This window comes from Salvelinus namaycush, chromosome 3 (assembly GCF_016432855.1).
Source record: "Salvelinus namaycush isolate Seneca chromosome 3, SaNama_1.0, whole genome shotgun sequence".
NCBI classification, from domain to species: domain Eukaryota; kingdom Metazoa; phylum Chordata; class Actinopteri; order Salmoniformes; family Salmonidae; genus Salvelinus; species Salvelinus namaycush.
In genome coordinates this window covers 11,319,343-11,343,279 of record NC_052309.1, presented here as the reverse complement: position 1 = coordinate 11,343,279, position 23,937 = coordinate 11,319,343, and the positions used below count along the sequence as shown (strand labels likewise).

Here is a 23,937-nt window from a genome sequence, read left to right as displayed (position 1 = left end):
GTGACTTATAGATACTCCCAAAATACCATAACTGACAGTATGCAGTTATCTTCTCTGCATTATTAAATATTCAACGTTTCGCCAAGCCTGATGTCTGTTGATCCTGTTTGCGGTTGCAGCAGTTCTCCCTGCAGACGGATATGACCCGTAGGCAACTGGAGTTTGAGGCGAGGCAGATCAGAGCCGCCATGGAGAAACAGCTGGGAACCTGCCAGGATATGGAGAAGAGGGCACAGGTCAGGGATGAGATGAATTTGGGGCGGCAGGTAGCCTAGTGGTTAGAGCGTTGGGCCAGTAACCGAAAGGTTGCTGGATCGAATCCCTGAGCTGACAAGGTAAAAATCTGTCGTTCTGCCCCTGTATAAGGCAGATAACTTACCCACTAGTTCCCCGGTAGGCCGTCATTGTAAATAATACTTTTTTCTTAACTGACTTGTCTAGTTAAATAAAGGTTCAAATTAAAAAAAATATGAATGCATACAGTGAAATGAAAGGGAGAGCAGGTAGAGAAATGACATGTATAGGATGAGTCATTGATTAGGAAACATACACACAGGAAGAACAGAATGGTCAGTAAGGATACTGATTAAGTAGGATGATATGTAGGCAGTTGAGGTAGAACATTTAGTAAATTGACTTAGAATGACAAAATTCTACAACATCGGTCTGCATCTACGAATGCTTTAATTCAGTCAGTGTTACATCCAACAGCATGTCCAGTCTCCTCAACTAACTGGTGACCCCACACATTGACTCTGTACCGGTAACCCCTGTATATAGTCTCGCTATTGTTTTACTGCTGTTATTTAACTACTTGTTACTTTCATCTCTTGTCCGTATTTTTTTAAACTGCGTTGTTGGTTGGGGACTCGTAAGTAGGCATTTCACTGTAAGGTATACACCTGTTGTATTCGGCACATGTGACTAATAACATTTGATTTGGTAATTGTAATATCCGGTTATCGTCCTCTGAGTGATTGCATCCTGTAAATGTCCTGCTGTGTTTCAGGTGAGGGTGACTCGTATTCAGCAGATAGAGAAGGACATACTGAAGATCCAACAGCATGTCCAGTCTCCACCTGCAGAACCAGAGGTATGTGATACTCACCCCAGCCTCAGATGTAATACACTAGAATGTACCTACCGGAAACAATAGAGGTACAGAATATCTCACTGTAAATATATTTAGGGCTGGTTTCCCGGACACATTATTCCTGTTCAAAATGACTACAATGCCCTTTGATTTGTCTGGTACTAAGCATAATCTGTGTCTGGGAAACCAGCCCTAAATGTATTTACAGTGATTTTCTGGCAATACTTTCTCTGTATTCTGGCTAATGCCTGGCCTGTGTGGACATCTCCATTTCAACAGGCATTCTGTGGGAACAGTTTGTTGGCTTTTAGTCATGTAAAGAACCAAAAGCTGCTTACATCTGAGTGTCGTGCCATGTCAGTCAGCCATCCCATTTGCTGATATCCATTTAATCCTCGATGTTGTACTGGGTGCGCTAACTGCACCATTCCCCTTTCTATGCAATGGGGATTGATGCGTAGCCTCCATCCCTGCATTACAGAGAAATGTCACATGGACAAGTGTACAATAATGCTTTGTTACTGATCCAATATGGTGATTTATCTGAACTGAACACACTGTCCTCTCTCATCCAATCATTTTGCAGTGTTCTGTTCCTCTAAACAAGAGCATCATTTATTTACAGCGGCTCCTAAGAACACTAGAATGGCTTCCAGGTTTATAACTTCTGACCCTGATTCTGGGGGGTGAAATCAACCATAGGCGTTCTCCTGTCCTCTCTCCTTGTGTTAAATATTAAAAAGAGAGCTATTGAATGAATGACGAATTTTCATTTTATTTTTGTGTAAAATCGCCAGTTGGCAACCCATCCCTTATGGGATTAATTGACACACATTACAATAGTTCACTGATAATTTAGTGATAATTCTTCCGGTGTTCTCTGCAGTGCGCATCGCATAAGGAGGGCAAAAAATATATCAATACATAATAGTAAATAATATAATCAAAACTAATTATATCCCTAGAGCAGTAAACGTATACATGCATACATACAGTCGTGGCCAAAAGTTTTGAGAATGACACAAATACAAATTTTCACAGTCTGCTGCCTCAGTTTGTATGATGGCAATTTGCATATACTCCAGAATGTTAGGAAGAGTGATCAAATGAATTGCAATTAATTGCAAATTCCCTCTTTGCCATGCAAATGAACTGAATCCCAAAAAAACATATCCACTGCATTTCAGCCCTGTCACAAAAGGACCAGCTGACATCATGTCAGTGATTCTCTCGTTAACTTCTCTGGGATATGTGGGACGCTACTGTCCCACTTGGCCAAAAGCCAGTAAAAATGCAGAGCCCCAAATTCAAATATATTATGTGGGGGGTGACTTATGAAGGTAATTGGTTGCACCAGATCTTATTTAGGGGCTTCATAGCAAAGTGGGTGAATTCATATGCACGCACCACTTTTCTGTTTTAAATATATATATATATTTTTTTCAACAAGTAATTTTTTTCATTTCACTTCACCAATTTGGACTATTTTGTCCATTTACATGAAATCCAAATAAAAATCAATTTAAATTACAGGTTGTAATGCATCAAATTAGGCAAATGTCAAGGGGGATTAATACTTTTGCATGGCACTGTGCATACATACATACATGCATACATACATACATGTACAGAAGGCATTTGAACACAGTCTGGCACAAAGAAAAGAGACGGTGTGAGACAGACCTGCACACAATCTATATACTCGTTTTATTTTCCATCCAATTTTAATTGAATGAAGGGGGACCTGTTCGACTGCAGCACTAGACACATTAGCTGACCTGATGACTGAGCATGTGTGCAGTCAGTCAACCAGTGACCTACCTTCTGCTCCTGTTGGATGCACAGCTGAGAAGCCATAAGGCCTTGGTGTGTGTGTTCATGCGTCAGTGTGCATGAATACTGTATTCAAGCCAGTGCACTCATGCCTGCATCATGTGAGATGTGTTTGTTTGGTGGCCCATACAGTATGCGTGCTCGTGTGTTTTTGTCTGTTGGTAATTGTGTGTACACTACTAGTCTCATGCCCTGCATGTGTGCTGGCTCGCATACTTTTCCCCCTCTACATGAGTGGATAAATCATTGGACACATTTAATTCCCCCCTCTTCGACTGTCATCCTGCAGGCTGAGCTACAGCTTATGTAGGTCAGGGATGAGGAAGCCTGATGCTCCTGCAGCTGCCCTAGCTAGCCTAGTGACTGAATGCTATATCCATCTCTATCGCCATTAGGGTTGCACATTTTGGGGAATATTCGGAGGTGGAAACTTTCCGTGGGAATTAACAGAAATATATGCATATTAATACCATTTAACCTGTTTGGCGTGCAAGCCCGACGTCGGTACACTTATGACAACAGCCACTTCAAGTGCAGGGCGCGAAATTCAAAATATATATTTTTTAAATATTTAACTTTCACACATTAACAAGTCCAATACAGCATATGAAAGGTACACATCTCGTGAATCCAGCCAACATGTCCGATTTTTTTAAATGTTTTACAGGGAAGACAAAATATGTAAATCTATTAGCTAACCACGTTAGCAAAAGACTCCACTTTTATTACTCCATCAGTTTTTGACTCCATCAGTAGCTATCACAAATTCGGCCAAATAAAGATATAAATAGCCACTAACCAAGAAACAACCTCATCAGATGACAGTCTGATAACATATTTATTGTATAGCATATGTTTTTTTCAAAAAATGTGCATATTTCAGGTATAAATCATAGTTTACATTGCAGCTACATTCAGAAATTGCACCGAAAGCAGCCATAATATTTACAGACACCAACGTCAAATACCTAATTACTCATCATAAAACATTTCTGAAAAATACATAGTGTACAGCAAATGAAAGACAGGCATCTTGTGATGCCAGACAATATTTCCGATTTAAGTGTTTTACAGCGAAAACAAAATGTTGCGTTATATTAGCTTAGCACAATAGCCAGAAACACTTGGGCGCCGGCGACTACGACAGATATATGAAATAACATCATAAATTGGGTCTTACTTTTGCTGATCTTTCATCAGAATGTTGAACAAGGTGTCCTTTGTCCAGATGAGTCGTTGTTTGGATTCAGAATGGCAACTTTCTCTCTCCATTTAGCAAGCGCGCTAGCCGGGTTGCACGGATCTCTCCATGTAAACAAACGGAAGAGAACGGAACACGGCAAAACTCCCGAATAAATTTCAAAAAACATACTTTGCGATGATATGGTGACATGTATCAAATAAAATCGAAGCCGGAAATAATAGTCGCCTATAACGTCAGCAAAACAAAAGGCAACCCCACTGTCCAAATCGCGTTCTTTAGAGTACCGGAACTGGGGTACATGTCATTCCAAGAGGATTTATTCCATCCCAGATCGAGATAATCACCTCATTTCTTCTCTCACAGCCTGCTTGACACCCAGAGGAAGGTGTATGACGTGTATGTATACTAATAGGTCTTGTGCCCATGTATAGGCATGAAGAAGAACAGAGCATCGATTTCAGACGTTCCACTTCCTGGTCAGGAAAAGTGCTGCAGAATGAGTTCTGTTTCACTCAGAGAAATAATTCAAACGGTTTTAGAAACTAGAGAGTGTTTTCTATCCAATAGTAATAATAATATGCATATTGTACGAGCAAGAATTGAGTACGAGGCCGTTTGAAATGGGCACGATTTAACTGGCTACTCAATACTGCCCCTTGCAGCCATATTAAATGTAGATATTTTTTGTATTGGATATATTTACCATATCATATGGAGACAGAAATATAAGCATTTTACCTTATCATAAGTAGACAGAATTGCAAATGATTAAATCCTTCTAATAGAAAAAACAATTTAGTTACGAATAGAACTTTAATTAAATGAGTTGACTCTTCACATGGGATGATTTCACTGAACAACAAAAGAAAGGTAATATTGAATGATCCCCAATGATCATCGCGTCTCCCCAAAATGTTTTCAACATACATCTGTAAAATGATAGTCTAGAAACTAAAGCTTTGGTTGTCTTCCTCTCAGGCCTCCATGTCTTCTCCCTTGACCTCCTCAATGTCCACCTCTTGAACATCAGACTCTGAGACCTCATCTTCACTGTCACTTTCCAACCTTGTTGAGGATGGCTCGTTGTCAGGCTCAAAAAGCCTCACATTTGCCAAATACAATTTTTCAACCCTTGTATTGGTCATCTTGGTGTGTGTGTGTTCCCAAACAAGAACCAGTTGTGCTGATTGTTGGTGGGATTTGGAGGCAACAGGGGAAAGAGCCTCAGATCCACAAAGTCCCTTCCACCAGGTGGCTGATGAGATGTCGGCACGACTGCCATATTGCATCTCCATCTCAAAGCCCTTGCTTGGAACTGTACTTCGCCAGACTGCCAAGAACCTTGCCCTCATCTAGGCCAAGGTGGCGAGACACGGTAGTGATGACACCATAGGCCTTGTTGCTCTCTACACCAGACAGGATGCACTTGCCAGCATACTTGGGGTCCTACATGTACGCTGCGGTGTGTTTGGGCTTCAGGCAGAAGTCTTTTTGATGCATTTCAGAACTGCAGTTCTCTGCTTGGAGCATTAGTAAAGTGGGCAGGGCAGTATGGATTTTTTTCTCTTACATCTGCAAGCGGAGTCTGAACATCAGACAGGATGGCATTGTCTCCCTCAATCCGTGCAATGCCTACTGCTATAGGTTTCAGGCTGCGTACCACTCTTTCCCAAAATACATCATGCAGGAGGATCCTCTTGATAGGGCTGTCCATATCGGTAGACTGTGATATAGCCATTTCTTGGAGAGACTCTTTCCCGTCCAGGAGACTCGAACATGATGAGAACACCACCCCAACGGGTGTTGCTGGGCAGCTTCAATGTGGTGCTCTTATTCTTCTCACTTTGCTTGGTGAGGTAGATTGCTGCTATAACTTGACCTTTCATAGCTAACCATTTCCTTGGCTCTCTTGTAGAGTGTATCCATTGTTTTCAGTGCCATGATGTCCTTGAGGAGTATATTCAATGCATGAGCAGCACAGCCAATGGGTGTGATGTGAGGGTAGGACTCCACTTTAGACCAAGCAGCCTTCATGTTCGCAGCATTGTCTGTCACCAGTGCAAATACCTTCTGTGGTCCAAGGTCATTGATGACTGTCTTCAGCTCATCTGCAATGTAGAGACCAGTGTGTCTGTGCTCTTGTAGAATACTGGTTGAGGGGTGGGGAGATGGTTAATTGTTCATTACAGTTTGCTTTCTCTATGATTTGCTTGACCTTCACTTAAACTCTGCATCCAGCAAATTAGTAGATAAAGCATGTCTGGTGGGAGGGGTGTATGCTGGGCGAAGAACATTCAGAAATCTCTTCCAATACACATTGCTCAGTGAGCATCATAGGTGAACCAGTTGCATACACAGCTCGAGCATGACATTCATCAGCATTGCTCTGACTACGTTCCTCCATTGAGTCCAAAAAAACTATTGATTCCAGGAGGACGATGAGCTTTGTCTGATTCATCACTTTCACCACAAATGGAAGTAGAGGGACTTTGGTCAGAGGTCACTTGTTGTGAGTGCTGAGGGAACTTTATGCACTTGGCCAGATGATTCTGCATCTTTGTTGCATTCATCGCATATGATTTGGCACAGTATTAGCAAATGTACACAGCTTTTCCTTCTACATTCGCTGCAGTGAAATGCCACACGTCAGATAGTGCATGTGGCATTTTCCTGTAAAGATTAGAAAAAAATCTCAAATGCATTTCCATGTACAGATATAGTTAAGCAGTTAGATTAAACAACTCCTTTGTAAGATACATGTTTTAAAATGAAACATGTATGGAAACAGGTGAATTAACACTCCTCAGTTAGCAGGCTCATGCAAGCTAAAACCCACATGGTAGCAAAAACTAACTAGCAGAAATGGTTAACAAGTTAAACACTTTGCTGTAGGCTATTTACTAGTTTACCTTTTTTGTTTGTGTCACATAAAATATATTCACCCCACCCAGTACTGTAATAAAAACGTATCAAAAAAGTTTCACGCCTACTCTCGATCTCTCTATTGCCATCACTCCCTGTCTCCCTCGCCCACTCTCTCTCACTCCCCTTCATTCTGTCTTGCACTTTCTCGCTTTCCTTCCTTCCAGTCTCTCCGCCTGCTGTTTTCTATTTCCTCTTTTTGAACGGATTCTGCCTCTTCTTCCCTTCCTTTCAGGTGACTGGTTCTGCTTCCTGTCTCTTTCTGTTGACTCATTCCTCATCTCTCATTTAGCCTGCTACATGAATGGTTCGCTCCTCTGGAGGTCTGACCCTTCTTTCCCTCTTTCTTTCCCTCATGCAGAGCAAGCATGACCCGGCTGCCCAGGATGAGGGAGGCCAGGCTTCAGGGGACAGTGGTGGGCCTAGCGCTGGGTGTTCTCAGGTAAGACTCGCCTTCCATACCTGATCCAAGACAATTGGCATGTTTGAAGGGATCGTTATTAAATCATTATGAGTAGCATATTGGAATGTGATTTGTAGACTGTGATTCTGCATAGTTTGACTGCAATGTAGTCCATCTCAAACTAACACAGTGCTTGCACCCCCAGAGATTCTTAGTTAACGTTTGACGGATTCATTTTCTTCCTTTGGTCCTATAATGCTCCAGAAAATATCTTCCGCCATTGGACTGACTGGTAATGTTGGTTAGGAGAGTTTGGCTGAGCTGTCGTGAGCTGCCTTTTTTTGCCGTGCTTTGTGCCTTAACTTTCCATTTAATGCTAATGATTCGTGTCTTACTCCAGAGTATGTTTTATCCCTGAGGCTTGCGATTAAACCGTTGGATTCATATTTTAATGACTTTTAAAATGTAATGTAGTCTCACTTCCCTCGATTCTTAGCAGAATGAATGAGGTTGCTGGGAATGTTCTATGGAAAAAACTGTCACACTGTGACACACTAATGGCTTTTATGAGAAAGGCAATGATGTTATACTGTAGGAAATTGCGAGCAAGCAATATGAATACATTTTAATTTTAAAAAAGCTTTTAAAAAGTTTAACAAAATAAATGTTTCTCATCTAGGGTTCCAACTCTCGCCTTGATCAGGACTCTGCCAGTGAAATGAGTTTGGGTGGGGGTAGTTACTCTGTGCCCCGCAGACTGACCAGTCACTTGGGCACCAAGGTATCCAGAGATTCTACTAACACTCAGGTTGAGTGCTGTCTGTATGCCCAAACCAAAAATGTGAAATGTTATCTAGTTTAAACATTTTATAGAAATAGCTTTTTTTAAACAGAGGGTAGCTCACATAAATTAGATTGCATCCTAAGTGGGACAATTTGATCCATTTCGATATAAATAACCTATAAATTGACCTGTGTATCATCAGGGCGTGTCTTCAAAGTAGTTTTTCTCACGGTCGGCCCTCTAACCCTATAGGTGGAGATGGTCTACTCCCTTCTCTCCATGCTGGGGACCCATGATAAAGATGACATGTCTCGCACTCTGCTGGCCATGTCCAGCTCCCAGGACAGCTGCATCGCCATGCGCCAGTCAGGCTGTCTTCCCTTACTCATCCAACTCCTCCATGGCAACGACAAGGTTTGTAATGTTTTTGTTTGGTAACTTTGTCTTATTCTTTGTCAATGGTATAGGTGTTATTTATTTTGTCGAGGACCACTTTGGAAAGGAGTGTTTTAATTAATACTTTGAAGTGATAAACTTTCGCCGTATTTGTAACTTAGTTTGTACATAATGTTTCTGCCACCGTATCTTACTGCAAAAAAGAGCTTCTGGACAGCGATCACTCACGTCGGATTAGACAAAGATTTTTTTCTTCAACAAGCAGGACGCACAGGATGTACTTCGAACACCCGACAAGGCCGACATCCCCGTCATTGGCAAGAGAAAGAGACGCAGACACAGAGCGGGGTGCCTCGTAAGGACCCATAGACGGCGAGTGGGAAAGCTGCCGTTACGTCAATATTACTTGCCAACATGCAATCATTGGACAATAAATTTGGCGAGGTACGATCACGAATATCCTACCAATGGGACATCAGAAAGTGTAACAGCTTATGTTTCACGGAATCGTGGCTGAATGATGACATGGATATTTAGCTAGCGAGATATACGCTGCACCGGCAAGATAGAACAGCACACTCCTCGATAAGACGAGGGGGTCTGTGCATATTTGTAAACAACAGCTTGTGCACGAAATATAAGAAGTCTCTAGATTTTGCTCGTCTGAAGTAGAGTTTTTGCCAAGAGTTTTCATCCATACTTTTCATGGCTGTTTAGTTACCACCGCAGACAGATGCTGGCACTAAGACTGCACCCAGTCAGCTGTATTAGGAAATAAGCAAACAGGAAATTGCTCACCCAGAGGCAGCGCTCCTAGTGGCCGTGGATTTTAATGCAAGGAAACTTAAATCAGTTTTACCTAATTTCTATCAACATGTTAAATGTGCAACCAGAGGGGAAAAAAATTCTAGATCACCTGTACTCCACACACAGAGACGCATACAAAGCTCGCCCTCCATTTGGTAAATCTGACCACAATTCTATCCTCCTGATTCCTGCTTACAAGCAAAAATTAAAGCAGGAAGCAACAGTGACTCGGTCTCTAAAAAAGTGGTCAGAAGAAGCAGATGCTAAACTACAGGACTGTTTTGCTAGCACAGACTGGAACATGTTCCTGGGATCCTTCCAATGGCATGGAGGAGTACACCACATCAGTCACTGGATATATATCAATAAGTGCATCAAGGACGTCGTCCCCACAGTGACTGTACGTACATACTAGAGGTCGACCGATTATGATTTTTCAACGCCGATACCGATTATTGGAGGACCAAAAAAGCCGATACTCGGCCCTTTTTTAAAAATTTATATTTTAATTTATTTTAAAAATATATATATTTTTTGTTTGTAATAATGACAATTACAACAATACTGAATGGACAATGAACACTTTTTATTTTAAATTAATACATAAATAAAATCTAGTCTCAAATAAATAATGAAACATGCTCAATTTGGTTTAAATAATGCAAAAACAGTGTTGGAGAAGAAAGGAAAAGTGCAATATGTGCCATTGTAAAAAAGCTAACGTTTAAGTTCCTTGCTCAGAACATATGAAAGCTGGTGGTTCAATATTCCCAGTTAAGAAGTTTTAGGTTGTAGTTATTATAGAAATTGACGCGTCGACTATTTATCTCTATACCATTTATATTTCATATACCTTTGACTGTTGGATGTTCTAATAGGCACTTTAGTATTGCCAGCCTAATCTCAGGAGTTGATAGGCTTGAAGTCATAAACAGCGCTGTGAAGCAAGCATTGCTAAGAGCTGCTGGCAAATGCAGTAAAGTTTGAATGAATGCTTACGAGCCTGCTGCCGCCTACCACCACACAGTCAGACTGGTCTATCAAATCATAGACTTAATTATAATAACCACAGAAATACGAGCCGTTGGTCATTAATATAGTCAAATCCCGGAAACTATAATTTCGAAAACGGAACGTTTACTCTTTCAGTGAAATACGGAACCGTTCCATATTTTATCGAACAGGCGGCAACCCTAAGTCTAAATTTTACGTTTACATTGCACAACCTTCAATGTTATGTTGTAATTATGTAAAATTCTGGCGAGTTAGTTCAACTAGCCAGGCGGCCCAAACTGTTGCATATACCCTGACTCTGTGTGCAATGAACGCAAGAGAAGTGACACAATTTCCCTAGTTAATATTGCCTGCTAACATGAATTTCTTTTAACTAAATATGCAGGTAAAAAAATAAAAACTTTGTTGTATTGATCTTAAGATAGACATTGATGTTTATGGTTAGGTACAACGATTGTGTTTTTTTCAGGAATGCGCTTTTGTTAAATCATCCCACATTTGGCGAAGTAGGCTGTGATTCGATGATAAATTAACTTGTTTGGGATAGGGGGCAGCATGTTCACGTTTGGATGAAAAGCGGGCCCAGAGTAAACTGCCTGCTACTCAGTCCTAGTTGCTAATATATGCATATTAGTAGATTTTGATAGAAAACACTCTGAAGTTTCTAAAACTGTTTGAATGATGTCTGTGAGTATAACAGAACTCATATGGCAGGCGAAAACCTGAGAAAAATCCAACCCGGAAGTGGGAAATCTGAGGTTTGTAGTTTTTCAACTCTTGGCCTATCGAATACACAGTGTCTATGGGGTCATATTGCACTTCCTAAGGCTTCCACTAGATGTCAACAGTCTTTAGAACCTTGTTTGATGCTTCTACTGTGAAATGGGGGCGAATGAGAGGGGATTGAGTAAGGTCTCTCCCAGATTGCCACAAGCTGACCATGCACGTTCATGTGAGTTAGCTTGAGTTCCATTGCATTTCTGAAGTGAAAGGAATTCTCCGGTTGGAACATTATTGAAGATTTATGTTAAAAACATCCTAAAGATTGATTCTATACTTCGTTTGACATTTTTCTACGGACTGTAACGGAACTTTTTGACTTTTCGTCTGCTCCTAGTGATCGTGTGTCATGAATGTGGAATACTGGGCTGAACGCGCTAACAAAAAGGTGTTTGGACATAAATGATGAACTTTATCGAACAAATCAAACATTTATTGTGGAACTGGGATTCCTGGGAGTGCATTCTGATGAAGATCATCAAAAGTAAGTGAATATTTATAATTATAATGCTTTTCTGACTTCTGTTGACTCATGGCGGATATCTTTATGGCTTATTTGGGCTCTGAGCGCCGTACTCAGATTATAGCACGGTGTACTTTTTCCGTAAAGTTTTTTTGAAATCTGACACAGCGGTTGCATTAAGGAGAAGTATATCTTTAATTCTGGGAATAACACTTGTATCTTTTATCAATGTTTATTATGAGTATTTCTGTAAATTGATGTGGCTCTGTTCAAATTCACGGGATGTTTTGGAGGCAAAGCCAAATGTAAACTGAGGTTTTTGGATATAAATATGAACTTGATCGAACAGAACATACATGTATTGTGTAACATGTTGTCCTGGGAGTGTCATCTGATGAAGAATATCAAAGGTTAGTGATTCATTTTATCTCTTTCTGCTTTTTGTGACCCCTCTCTTTGGTTGGAAAATCGCTGTATGCTTTCTGTGACTAGTTGCTGACCTAACATAATGATATGTTCTGCTTTCGCCGAAAAGCCTTTTTGAAATCGGACACTGTGGTTGGATTAACGAGAATTTTATCTTTAAAATGGTGTCTAATACTTGTATGTTTAAGACATTTGTATTATGAGATTTCTGTTGATTGAATTTGGTGCCCTGCAATTTCATTGGCTGTTTTTTTATTTCTTATTTATTGTTCACCTAATACCTATTTTTTTTACTTAATCGTACTGTTGGTTAGGGCCTGTGAGTAAGCGTTTCACTGTAAGGTCTACACTTGTTGTATTCGGCGCACGTGACAAACTTTGATTTGATCATTAGGCTAGGTGTTATTTATTCCGTCGAGGACCACTTTGGAAAGGAGTGTTTTTATGACTATTTTCAAGTGAAACTGATTTTTTTATTTTATAAAATTCTATTCAATTCAAGGACTCAGTGCTGCTGGGGAACTCCCGAGGCAGCAAGGAGGCCCGGGCGAGAGCCAGCGCCGCCCTCCATAACATTATCCACTCCCAGCCTGACGATAAGAGAGGGCGCAGAGAGATCAGAGTGCTGCACCTCCTGGAGCAGATCAGAGTTTACTGCGAGACCTGCTGGGAGTGGCAGGAGAACCATGAGAGGGGAGTGGACCAGGATAAAAACCCCAGTAAGGCCTGCTCAGATGTATTGTATGCTTTGGTTAGGGTATGGTTATTTGGATGAGTAATGTATGACAAAAACCCAGTAAGGACTAAAGCGACGGTTGTAATGATTTGTTGGTTTTGTTTTTCATTGTGTATTTGGAGGGGTAAACCCCCAGTACCTCCTGCTCAGATCACTTGTACTTGATTTGTTTAATGTATTAAATGGATAATTGGATGGGTAATGCAGGACAACTTGAGTAAGGCCTACTTATTTCAGATGGATGAACTGTCTTTTAGTTAGGGTATGGATATTTGGAGGGGGAATCTGTTTTTATTAGAATGGATTGTGTTTGTCCCAGTGCCCTCTCCCGTGGAGCATCAGATCTGCCCAGCGGTGTGTGTTCTAATGAAGCTGTCCTTTGATGAAGAGCACAGGCACGCTATGAATGAGCTCGGTAAGCATTCACTCAAACTGTTGTTCTGACCAAATGCAATTTTTTATTTAGGCTATTTAACCAGGATAGTCCACTTGGCAACACTTGCCACTGCTTTCCAGGCAGTTATCTTAAAAGAGAAATGATGAAACAAAATCTTTATTTGATCGGTTTAATGTTTCATTACCCAAGAAACCAAAACAGAAAAGAGCTAGGTTAATGCATGTATTCATCCCTGTAAAGATGTAGGCTCTTATGCAATGTCTTGCATAGGACATCATATAGTAGAACATTCATGGGGCAGACTCATTCAATGATTGATTGACATTTCTCCTGCTGTGCTGTGTGTTCCCAGGGGGGCTGCAGGCTATAGGGGAGCTCCTCCAAGTGGACTGTGAAATATACGGCCTCACCAGCGACCACTACAGCGTCACTCTGAGGAGATACGCTGGCATGGCCCTTACCAACCTCACCTTCGGGGACGTGGCCAATAAGGTTAGCTTCTGGTTCTGGATGATTTAACCTTAGATGTAGTTGATGTGTGTGGAATTCTGACCTAATATTTTGCAAATGTTCTGCCTTAGGGTTGGTTTCCCAGACCCAAATTAAGCCTATTCCTGTATTTAAAAGCTCTTTCAATCTCAATTAAGCACGCTTTGTAGTCCAGGAGTAGGCTGGATCTGGGAAACCGGCCAATATGTGTAAACACACTTGAAAGTAAAGGCAATAGTGTCTTCGAGGATAAGCAATCTCTGTGCTTGTTCATAAAGTATGGCTTCAAATGAATAGTAAGCATCTTTCTGTATCTTCCATCCTCAGGCCACTCTATGTTCCATGAAGGGATGCATGAGGGCCATGGTGGCTCAGCTGAAGTCTGAGAGTGAGGATCTACAGCAGGTGATTGCCAGTGTGTTGAGGAACCTGTCCTGGCGTGCAGATGTGAACAGTAAGAAGACCCTCCGTGAGGTGGGCAGTGTCAGGGCTCTGATGGAGTGTGCCTTGGAGGTACAGAAGGTGAGACATCACCACTCACTTTGATACAAATACATAAGGAGCACATGTATAAATATGTGAATGAAATGTACAATAGGAATTTGATAAAGATTTGCCTAAATATGTATTCACTGGCTGATAAATATGTCCTCTTCTCCCTTCACAGGAGTCTACTCTGAAGAGTGTCCTCAGTGCCCTGTGGAACCTGTCAGCTCACTGCACTGAAAACAAAGCTGATATCTGTGCTGTAGAGGGTGCTTTGGCCTTCCTGGTTAGCACTTTGATGTACCGAAGCCAAACCAACACCCTCGCCATCATTGAAAGTGGAGGAGGCATCTTGCGCAATGTGTCTAGTCTCATCGCTACAAATGAAGATCACAGGTATGTCTATTCGATTTTTAAAAAAATCATTCATTATTAGGGATGCACGATATATCGGTGAATATATCGGAATCGGCCGATGTTTGCTAAAAATGCCAACAACTGTATCGGCCCGATGTCTAGTTTAACGCCAATGTTAAAAACCGATGTCAAAGCTGCTGTGCATACCTATACAATGTAGGTACAGGATGTAATGACGCCACGTAAAATGTTGCGCTTCACGTGCAACACACCTGACCAAGCCCACAATGTCTGCTGTGTGGATCGAGCAGTCAACAAGTCGAGCAGGCATTTGAAAGAGTAAGAACATTTCAGCGAGACAACTCAAAGGCGAAATCCATTAAAGCCAAGATAATGGAATTCATGGAATTCTTACCATAGTAATCCTGGTTGAGAATGAAACAAATGAACAGAACGTTAGTCAAAGAAATAGGTTTTGATTGTTTTACTGGTAATGGGGACATACGTAAATGCCAACAAAATAACTTTTTTTGTCTGTGTGTGTGACCTTTATTTAACTAGGCAAGTCAGTTAAGAACAAATTCTAATTTAAAATGACGGCCCGGATGCCGCTGGGCTAATTGTGCGCCGCCCTATGGGACTCCCAATCACGGCCGGATGTGATACAGCCTGGATTCGAACCAGGGACTGTAGTGACGCCTCTTGCACTGAGATGCAGTGCCTTAGACCGCTATGTCCATGTGTGTGTTAACTATTTAACTGTACTAGAATGCTTAAAAGGCCTCTAAAATTAAGTATCGCTATCCGTATCGTTTTTTTGGGGGCAAGGAAATTATCGGCCAAAAATGGCATCGGTGCATCGCTATTCATTATAGTGTTGTGCTGTTAAATATTTGATGTTATTATACTGACTCCTCTGTAATAATGTTTAATGTTCTTACACTTGAAAGCTTATAAGACCGTGTGTTGCTTTTTTTTTCTCTCTGTAGACAAATCCTGAGAGAGAACAGCTGTCTTCAGACACTCCTGCAGCACCTGAAGTCTCACAGCCTTACTATCGTGAGCAACGCGTGTGGCACGCTGTGGAACCTCTCGGCCCGCAATGCAAAGGACCAGGAGGCCTTGTGGGAAATGGGTGCTGTGAGCATGCTGAAGAACCTCATCCACTCCAAGCACAAGATGATCGCTATGGGCAGTGCCGCAGCACTGAGGAACCTCATGGCCAACAGGCCCGCCAAATACAAGGATGCCAACATCATGTCTCCTGGATCTAGCCTGCCCTCTCTTCACGTCAGGAAACAGAAAGCCCTGATCGAGGAACTGGACTCTCAGCACCTCTCGGAGACGTTCGACAATATTGACAATTTAAGCCCCAAGGCGTCCCACAGGGGTAAACAAAGCAGGCACAAGCAGAATGTCTACAGTGATTACGATGGTGTCTCTAGATCAGACGGGTTTAGCCCCAACAGTGTGCCTGTGCGCTCCCCTTACGTGAACACACCAGTTCTGTCGAGCCCGTCACCCAGAGACAACCCAAGGGGGAACATAGACAGTGTTAGGGCCGAGAGGGATCGGGGCCAGGACAGAGACAGACAGAGGGGTGCACCCAGTGGTTTCCACCCAGATCATGACTCTAAGAGAATGCAAATGCCCGCCACAACAGCTGCTCAGATTGCCATGGTGATGGAGGAAGTGAACAGCATTCACTTACTGACTGGCCTGGATGACCGGTCCCCGGAGACCCCAAATCAAGACCCTCACTGTACAACTGCAGCACATGGTCATTCAAATGTATATCCCTATAATAAACCCGATCATTCGGGCAGACCATGTCCAATGCCCAAGTTGGAATACAAGGCATCCAACGACAGTCTCAACAGCGTTAACAGCACTGACGGCTATGGCAAAAGAGGACAGATGAAGCCATCTGTGGACTCATACTCTGAGGATGATGAGGGGAAGTGTTGTGTCTATAGAAAATATCCTGCAGACCTTGCTCATAAGATCCACAATGCCAACCACATGGAAGATGATGACGGAGAAGTTGACACACCTATCAACTACAGCCTAAAGTATTCTGACGAGCAGCTGAACTCTGGTCAGCAAAGTCCAAGCCAAAATGAGAGATGGGCGAGGCCTAAGCACATGGAGGAGATGAAACAGACAGATCAGAGGTCTGTGCGATCTCAAAGCCCAGGCTACCCCATGTACACGGAGGGCAACAGTGAGGGGGAGGAGAAATTGAAGTACAAGCCCAGGTTTGTGCAAACAGAAATGCAACAAGGATTCAGATCAAGGAACACCAACCAACACCAACAAGATCAAAGCAATGCTGGTCCCACTCAAGGAATGAACAAAAAGATGAACAACCAGACTATGTGCCAGTCTGTGGATGATTACGGTGATGACAAACCAACCAATTACAGTGAGCGATACTCAGAGGAAGAACAACAGGATGACCAGCCGACCAATTACAGTATGAAATACAACAAGGGGCCTCATACGGAACAACCAATTGATTACAGTCTGAAGTACTCCGACACCTCCTCCCAAAAATCCATGTTTAGTCATTCAAAGTCATCCTCCACTCAGAGCTCAGTGAAAGACCATCTAAGCCAAGATGGTTCAACATCATCCGTGACATCCAAAAAGAATGCAGGGAGACAAATGCAGCTACATCCATCCTCGGCTCAAACGAGGTCAGGGCCAACTCGACCAGGCCAGAAGAACACAACATGCAAACCTCCTACCGTCAATCAAGAGACCCTACAGACGTACTGTGTTGAGGACACACCCATCTGTTTCTCAAGGGGTAGCTCTCTGTCATCCTTGTCCTCAGATGAGGACGAAATGGAAGGGTGCAAGAGGAATGTGAATGCTGCTAGCAACTACCCAACTCTTCCCATCTCTGAGAAAGAGTCCACTGGCAGTCACGCCCAAGAACAAGGCACAACCGAGGGCCAGTCGTCTGTGCAGTATGTCCGAATAAAGCCTCCAAGGACTAGTCAAGTTCATGGAGACGGATCCAGACATCACAAAGCCGTTGAGTTTTCATCAGGAGCCAAATCACCATCCAAAAGTGGTGCCCAGACTCCCAAAAGCCCCCCAGAACACTATGTGCAGGAGACGCCCCTCATGTTCAGCAGATGCACATCTGTAAGCTCCCTGGACAGCTTTGAGAGCAACTCCATCGCTAGCTCTATACAGAGTGAATTGTGCAGCGGGATGCCCAGTGGAATCATCAGCCCAAGTGATCTGCCCGACAGCCCTGGTCAGACCATGCCTCCGAGCCGAAGCAAAACGCCACCACCCTCACAACATCAACATCCACCACCAATGAAACACAAAAAGGTGCCTCCGCCGCCGCCGCCGAGGGCGGATTTGGCTCCAAGGCATGCTGCTGTACACGCTGCTGTCCAGAGAGTCCAGGTGCTTCCGGATAATGACACCCTCCTACACTTTGCGACAGAGAGTACCCCAGATGGATTCTCTTGTGCATCCAGCCTCAGTGCTTTAAGCTTAGATGAACCTTACATTCAGAAAGATAATGAGCTCAAGATCATGTCTCCTGTTCACGAAGATGACCAGGGAAATGAGGCTGAGCATGAGCATGATGACACTACAGAATCCCCAAGCCAAGAGAAGCATTCACCTGGTGAGGTGGAAAAAGACATTTTGGATGATTCAGATGATGACGATATAGAAATACTGGAGGCTTGCATAAACTCAGCCATGCCAACAAAGTCATCGAGAAAACCCAAAAAGCAATCGCCTTCCAACACTACTTCTAGAATACCACCACCTACTGCCCATAAACCAAGCCAACTTCCTGTGTACAAGTTACTCCCTTCACAAACCCGAGGACAACAGAAGACTGTTGGCTTCACCCATGGAGAGGACATGCCTAGGATTTACTGCATAGAGGGAACCCCTATAAATTTCTCAACAGCTACATCTCTCAGCGACCTCACCATTGATTCACCCCCAAATGAGCTGGCCAATGCTGAAAGCTGTGCTCCTCCTTGTGCAGAAGTATCCTCCAGTCAAATAAGGGATACTATTCCAGAAGGGGAAAGTACAGATGAAAAAGATGGAGGTGTTACTTCCTCCTTCACACAAGCTGCCGCTGTAGAAAATGAAGGGGATGACATCTTAGCAGAGTGTATCAGTTCAGCCATGCCAAAAGGTAAAATCCACAAGCCCTTTAGAGTACAGAAAATGAATGATCAACCACAGCACCCTTCATCAGCTTTTCCTGTTAGTCTAGTCAAACAGGAGGTTGAAAAGAAGAAGCCCACATCCCCTGTTAAACCAATGCCACAGAGTAGTGAGTACAGAGCTAGGATGATTAAAAAGCCCCAGCCCCCTTTCAACTTTGCTTCATACCCTGATAAAAACAAAGAAACCCAAATGCTTGAGCCAAAAATGGCCTCCAGAAATTTCCCAGATAAGCCACCAAATGCAGATGAGAGGCCACGGCCAGGGTTTGCTTTTGACTCGCCACAGAATTACACACCAATAGAGGGTACACCCTATTGCTTTTCACGCAATGACTCCCTGAGTTCCTTGGATTTTGAGGATGATGAACCTGATCTCTCAAAGGAAAAGGCACAACTTAGAAAAGACAAAGACCAGAGAAAAGTGTCAACGAAAAACCGTGGAGAGCCATCCGCAAGAACAAACAGGACAAATGTACCACTGACTGCTCCAACAAAACCTCTGCAGCAGAAGCAGGCAGTCTTTCCACAACCATCCAAAGAAAATGCGGGACCAGTGCCAGATGAGAAGCAGAAGTTTTCCATTGAGGACACACCAATGTGTTTCTCTAGAAACTCATCTCTCAGCTCGTTAAGTGACATTGACCAAGAGAACAACAACAAAGACCTCCAGCCAAAAGAAGTGGAGGATGTAACTCAGGTAGAAGCTACTTCTAAACCCCAAGCCTCTGGTTACGCACCAAAAGCCTTTCATGTAGAAGACACCCCTGTGTGTTTCTCAAGAAACAGTTCACTCAGCTCACTAAGCATTGATTCAGAAGATGACCTTCTACAAGAGTGCATCAGTTCAGCCATGCCAAAAAAGAAGAAACAGACAGCCAGAAATAAGGGCGGAAATGACCAAGGAGATGCCACTGAGGAGAAAAGTATGGAGGAGCCTGATCTCACATTGGATCTCACTGATACACATAGTCCAGTTTCTGAACAAGCCTTATCTCCAGACTCTGAATCTTTTGATTGGAAGGCCATCCAAGAGGGTGCCAATTCCATCGTCAGCAGTTTGCACCAGGCAGCTGCTAGCCTCTCTAGACAAGGCTCATCTGACTCTGACTCAATCCTCTCCCTCAAATCTGGAATATCCCTTGGCTCCCCTTTTCACCTGCCCGTAAATTCAGAGGATAATAAATCTGCATCCGACAAAGGACGCCCACGGATATTAAAGCCTGGTGAAAAGAGCACTTTAGAAGCCCAAAAAAAAGAAAAGGAAGAGGAGGCAGCAAAAGCTCTTAAAGGGGGCAAGAAAGTCTACAAAAGTCTCATAACAGGAAAACCACGTGCCAGCACTGAGACCCCAGCTTCATTACAGCAGAGGCCGACTGCCCCTAGTGTTCCCATGATTTCTCGTGGGAGGACAATGATCCAGGTCCCTGGCGTTAGAAGTAGTTCTCCAAGCACTAGCCCAGTCCAAAAGAAGCCTCCACCACGTGGTCCCGCCTCTGTCTCAAAAACTCCCCCCACTCAAGGGCAGAATTCCAGTAACTCACCCAGAAGCATCAAACCACCTGCTAAATCTGATCCTAGTCCAGCCAGGGATCAGCCTGGATCTCAATCGGGATCAAGTAAAGCTTCATCACGATCTGGATCCAGAGACTCCACACCATCCAGACCAGCTCAGCAGTCCTTGACCACCAGACCCATGCAGTCACCTGGTCGCACCTCTGTGTCACCTGGAAGAAATGGTCTCGGCCCTTCAAACAAATTATCCCAAGTGCCTCGCACTGCTTCTCCAAGCACATTGTCAACTAAGTCTTCTGGTTCTGGCAGGATGGCCTACACCTCCCCTGGGAGACCGGTGGGTCAGCAAACGCCACCCAAGCAGACTGGCTTGACGAGAAGCACTAGCGGAATCCCTAGGAGTGAATCAGCCTCAAAGAGTCTGAACCAGTGTGGAGTTGCTGGCCCTTCTAAGAAGCAAGATTTGTCCAGGATGTCGTCCACAAAGTCTAGTGGAAGTGAGTCAGACCGGTCGGAGAAACCTGCCCTAGTTCGCCAGTCAACGTTCATCAAAGAGGCCCCTAGTCCAACACTGAAGAGGAAATTGGAAGAGTCTGCTTCGTTCGAGTCTCTGTCCCCCTCCTCTACCAGCCAGTCTCAAACGCCTGTGTCGAGTCCGTCTTTGCCAGATATGTCGTTAACTTTGCCCTGTCAAGGAAGCAACTGGAAAAAGTCCCCTCAAAATCCAAATTCCTCCGAAAATGTGGATGAGAAGCCTCAAAGAGGAGGGAAGCATGACATCTCCAGGTCCCATTCAGAAAGCCCCTCTAGGCTCCCTAATCTTAACAGGAAAGGGACATGGAAGAGGGAGAACAGCAAACACTCCTCCTCTCTCCCAAGGGTTGGAACCTGGAAGAGAACCGGCAGCTCCTCTTCCATCCTCTCTGCCTCCTCTGAGTCAAGTGAAAAGGGCAAAAGTGAGGATGAACGACAACCACTGAGTCCAGCCCAAAGGTCCCCACACGGCAAAGATGGAAACCCTTTAAAAGGAACATGGAGGAAGATAAAGGATAGTGAAATGTCTCAGTCAGAAGGCCGTGATTCTTCCTCCATAGAGTCCATGGACACCATGGCCATGGGGTACCAAATGAGCCCTGCAGTGTCCAAGACTGAGGATGTGTGGGTGAGGATTGAGGACTGTCCCATTAACAACCCAAGGTCTGGAAAATCCCCAACAGCAAACACCCCTCCAGTAATTGACAGTGTTATAGTCAAAATGCCCTCTGTTGATCTCTTGACAAGTGAAACCCATCCCAAACAGTCCACAAATGAAAGTGTAAATGCTCTTAGGCTAGGTTCAGAGACTAATTTAAACTTGTTTAGGAGCAGTGAGAGTATTGATAAGAAAGTGCCAGACCTCAAGCCTGCTCAGAGTAACCCAAGCATCATCCCAGAGGCCCATGAACTGTCTCTTGCTGAACGCACCCCTTTTAGCTCCTCCACCTCTAGCAAACACAGCTCACCGAGTGGGGCTGTGGCTGCCAGGGTCAGCCCTTTCAACTACACCCCTAGTTCCAGGAAGAGCAGTGCTGACAGTGCCACACCACCACGACCCTCACAGATACCCACGCCTGTCAGTGTAACCAACAGTGCAAAAAAGAGAGACTCTAAAGGAGAAAGTGCTGGTGAAAGTGGGTCCTACATTGTAACCTCAGTTTAAGTCACTTGAGGCTAGACTACACACACAGATGATCTAGGGGAAATGTCTTGAACATACCAAGTGATCTCTGTTGTAAATAATTATTTACAACAAACACAATCAAAGCAAAGAACAGATTCATCACAATTTTTGGTGTAAAAAATAAACATGTAAATAGTTAGTCACTAGACTGTTATTGTAGTTAATGCCTAATTGATGGACCCTGTTTTTTTGCTGGTAGGAATGTGGCTGGGACACTGGTTATCAGAGGGAGAGAGGGAGACCTCTGAAGGATAATGTATGTGAATTTGTACTGTACAGATTTTAATTATGTATTTAATTTAAACCCCTGTCAAGATCCTGAATCTTGTCCGACTTGACAAAGATAATCACTTAAAGTTGCATATTTGGGATGTTAAAACACTTGAAGATCGACTTTAATACTACTCCATTCGATAAAAAAAATACAATTATATGCCTGTATTTAGGTCAGAAATAAAAGTAATTCTAATTTTTACTAATGCAAATGTATTATAAGCTTCCCATCCTTGCATGTAAACTGCCCAGATGGTAAAGCTTAACATTTATGTCGTCACATGACATGTTGGTAGCTGTAGTGTAAAATTGTACACTATTTCATGTGTGCTCTGAAAGTAAAGGAATTAACCGCAAGTTAACCTTGACAACTTTTTCGAATGAGAAATATTTTCATTGGAAAATAGATTATATGAGAGTAGACCGATACATGGCTCTGCTGTTTGTTGGTTAATTGTTATCAGGTGAGTTAGTTGCTTTTTAACTAAGACTCTGAAGGACTGTATGAACACAAATATTACTAGGGTTTTGGTGTTGGATTATCTTTTTTTTTTTTTAAAGGTAGTTTTAGTTTCCCCTGTAATCACTGTAATGCTAAAGCACATAATCAGAGGAGATTATGTACTATTTTGTTCTACCCAAAAATTACACTGTCTGAAATACTTTTTTTCTCTCCCCCATGCAATACATTTGTGGTCGGATATTCAAAGGAAAAAAGTCACATTCCAAATTGTAAATCAACATAATAAATAATGTTAAAATGGGGTGAAAAACTGGTGTCCAGTGTTACTGAACAGTGCAAGTGTTTAATTATCATCTGCCTTGAAGATATTTTGGTAGTGAATGGAACTTAAGGTCTGCTTACAGTGAATGATGAACTCGTGTCCTTAGTGCAGCTATGTTTTGATATACAAGCCAAGGGGATATAGCTATAGGCATGAATTCATTACACAACTACATACACATTTATTGTGTTGTACGAGTGCAGTAACATGAAAGGGCAATCCGCATTTGAAATGATGAAGTGGTCTCCTCACCACTGTTTTGGTAAAAAGCTGTGGAATGGGGCTGGAGAAATGTAACCGCTTAAATTAGAACTATGTATGCAAGGTCTGTGACCATCCATTATATCAAAATTATAGTTTTGACCATGTTTTGAGGCTATACAGTTTATTTACATGTATGTTTACAAAAATTGAAGATAAAGCTTGTTTTGGGTTCTGATGGTTTACGACAGTTGAACTAAGCTGGTGAGGCATTTATAAGTTATATTCATCAATAATCAATGGGATATCATGAATAAAATGTAGAAACTGGTGAATCCCCAGTAAATCAGCTCAATCAGATCACACCCATCATAGCACTTTCCATCAGTGTTAATTCTTTTTACATATTCTCCAGGCATTACATATTACATTTTAGGTAGCTAGGTGGGACAACTACATATCTCAGTCATAAGTAGTTGTTTCCTAAAAGTAGCTATCAGCAAAGTCTGAGCTAGTAAGGAGGAAAAGTAAAGTGCAAGTGTTGACAAAACACATTTGAGGGGAGCTTTGACTGGGCTGAGGGTGGTGGATGGGCCCCAGAGACCAGAGGTGGCTGAACGGAAGGCTCATTTTAGG

At 42.9% G+C, this 23,937-nt stretch overlaps 1 protein-coding gene across 1 annotated transcript in view; it reads left to right on the top strand.

The window, feature by feature from the left end:
• The window catches only part of LOC120044790 (adenomatous polyposis coli protein-like), a 44,414-nt gene extending 20,814 nt beyond the window's left edge, over positions 1–23,600 (top strand). The window contains exons 6-16 of the mRNA XM_038989462.1: positions 120–236; positions 1,010–1,093; positions 7,414–7,494; positions 8,135–8,236; positions 8,492–8,653; positions 12,622–12,844; positions 13,181–13,276; positions 13,611–13,750; positions 14,075–14,269; positions 14,415–14,629; positions 15,580–23,600. Of these exons, the coding sequence (XP_038845390.1) occupies positions 120–236; positions 1,010–1,093; positions 7,414–7,494; positions 8,135–8,236; positions 8,492–8,653; positions 12,622–12,844; positions 13,181–13,276; positions 13,611–13,750; positions 14,075–14,269; positions 14,415–14,629; positions 15,580–22,021 (7,857 nt within the window). The 3' untranslated portion in view covers positions 22,022–23,600. The remainder of the gene's footprint in view (positions 1–119; positions 237–1,009; positions 1,094–7,413; positions 7,495–8,134; positions 8,237–8,491; positions 8,654–12,621; positions 12,845–13,180; positions 13,277–13,610; positions 13,751–14,074; positions 14,270–14,414; positions 14,630–15,579) is intronic.
• Positions 23,601–23,937: the final 337 nt, after the last annotated feature.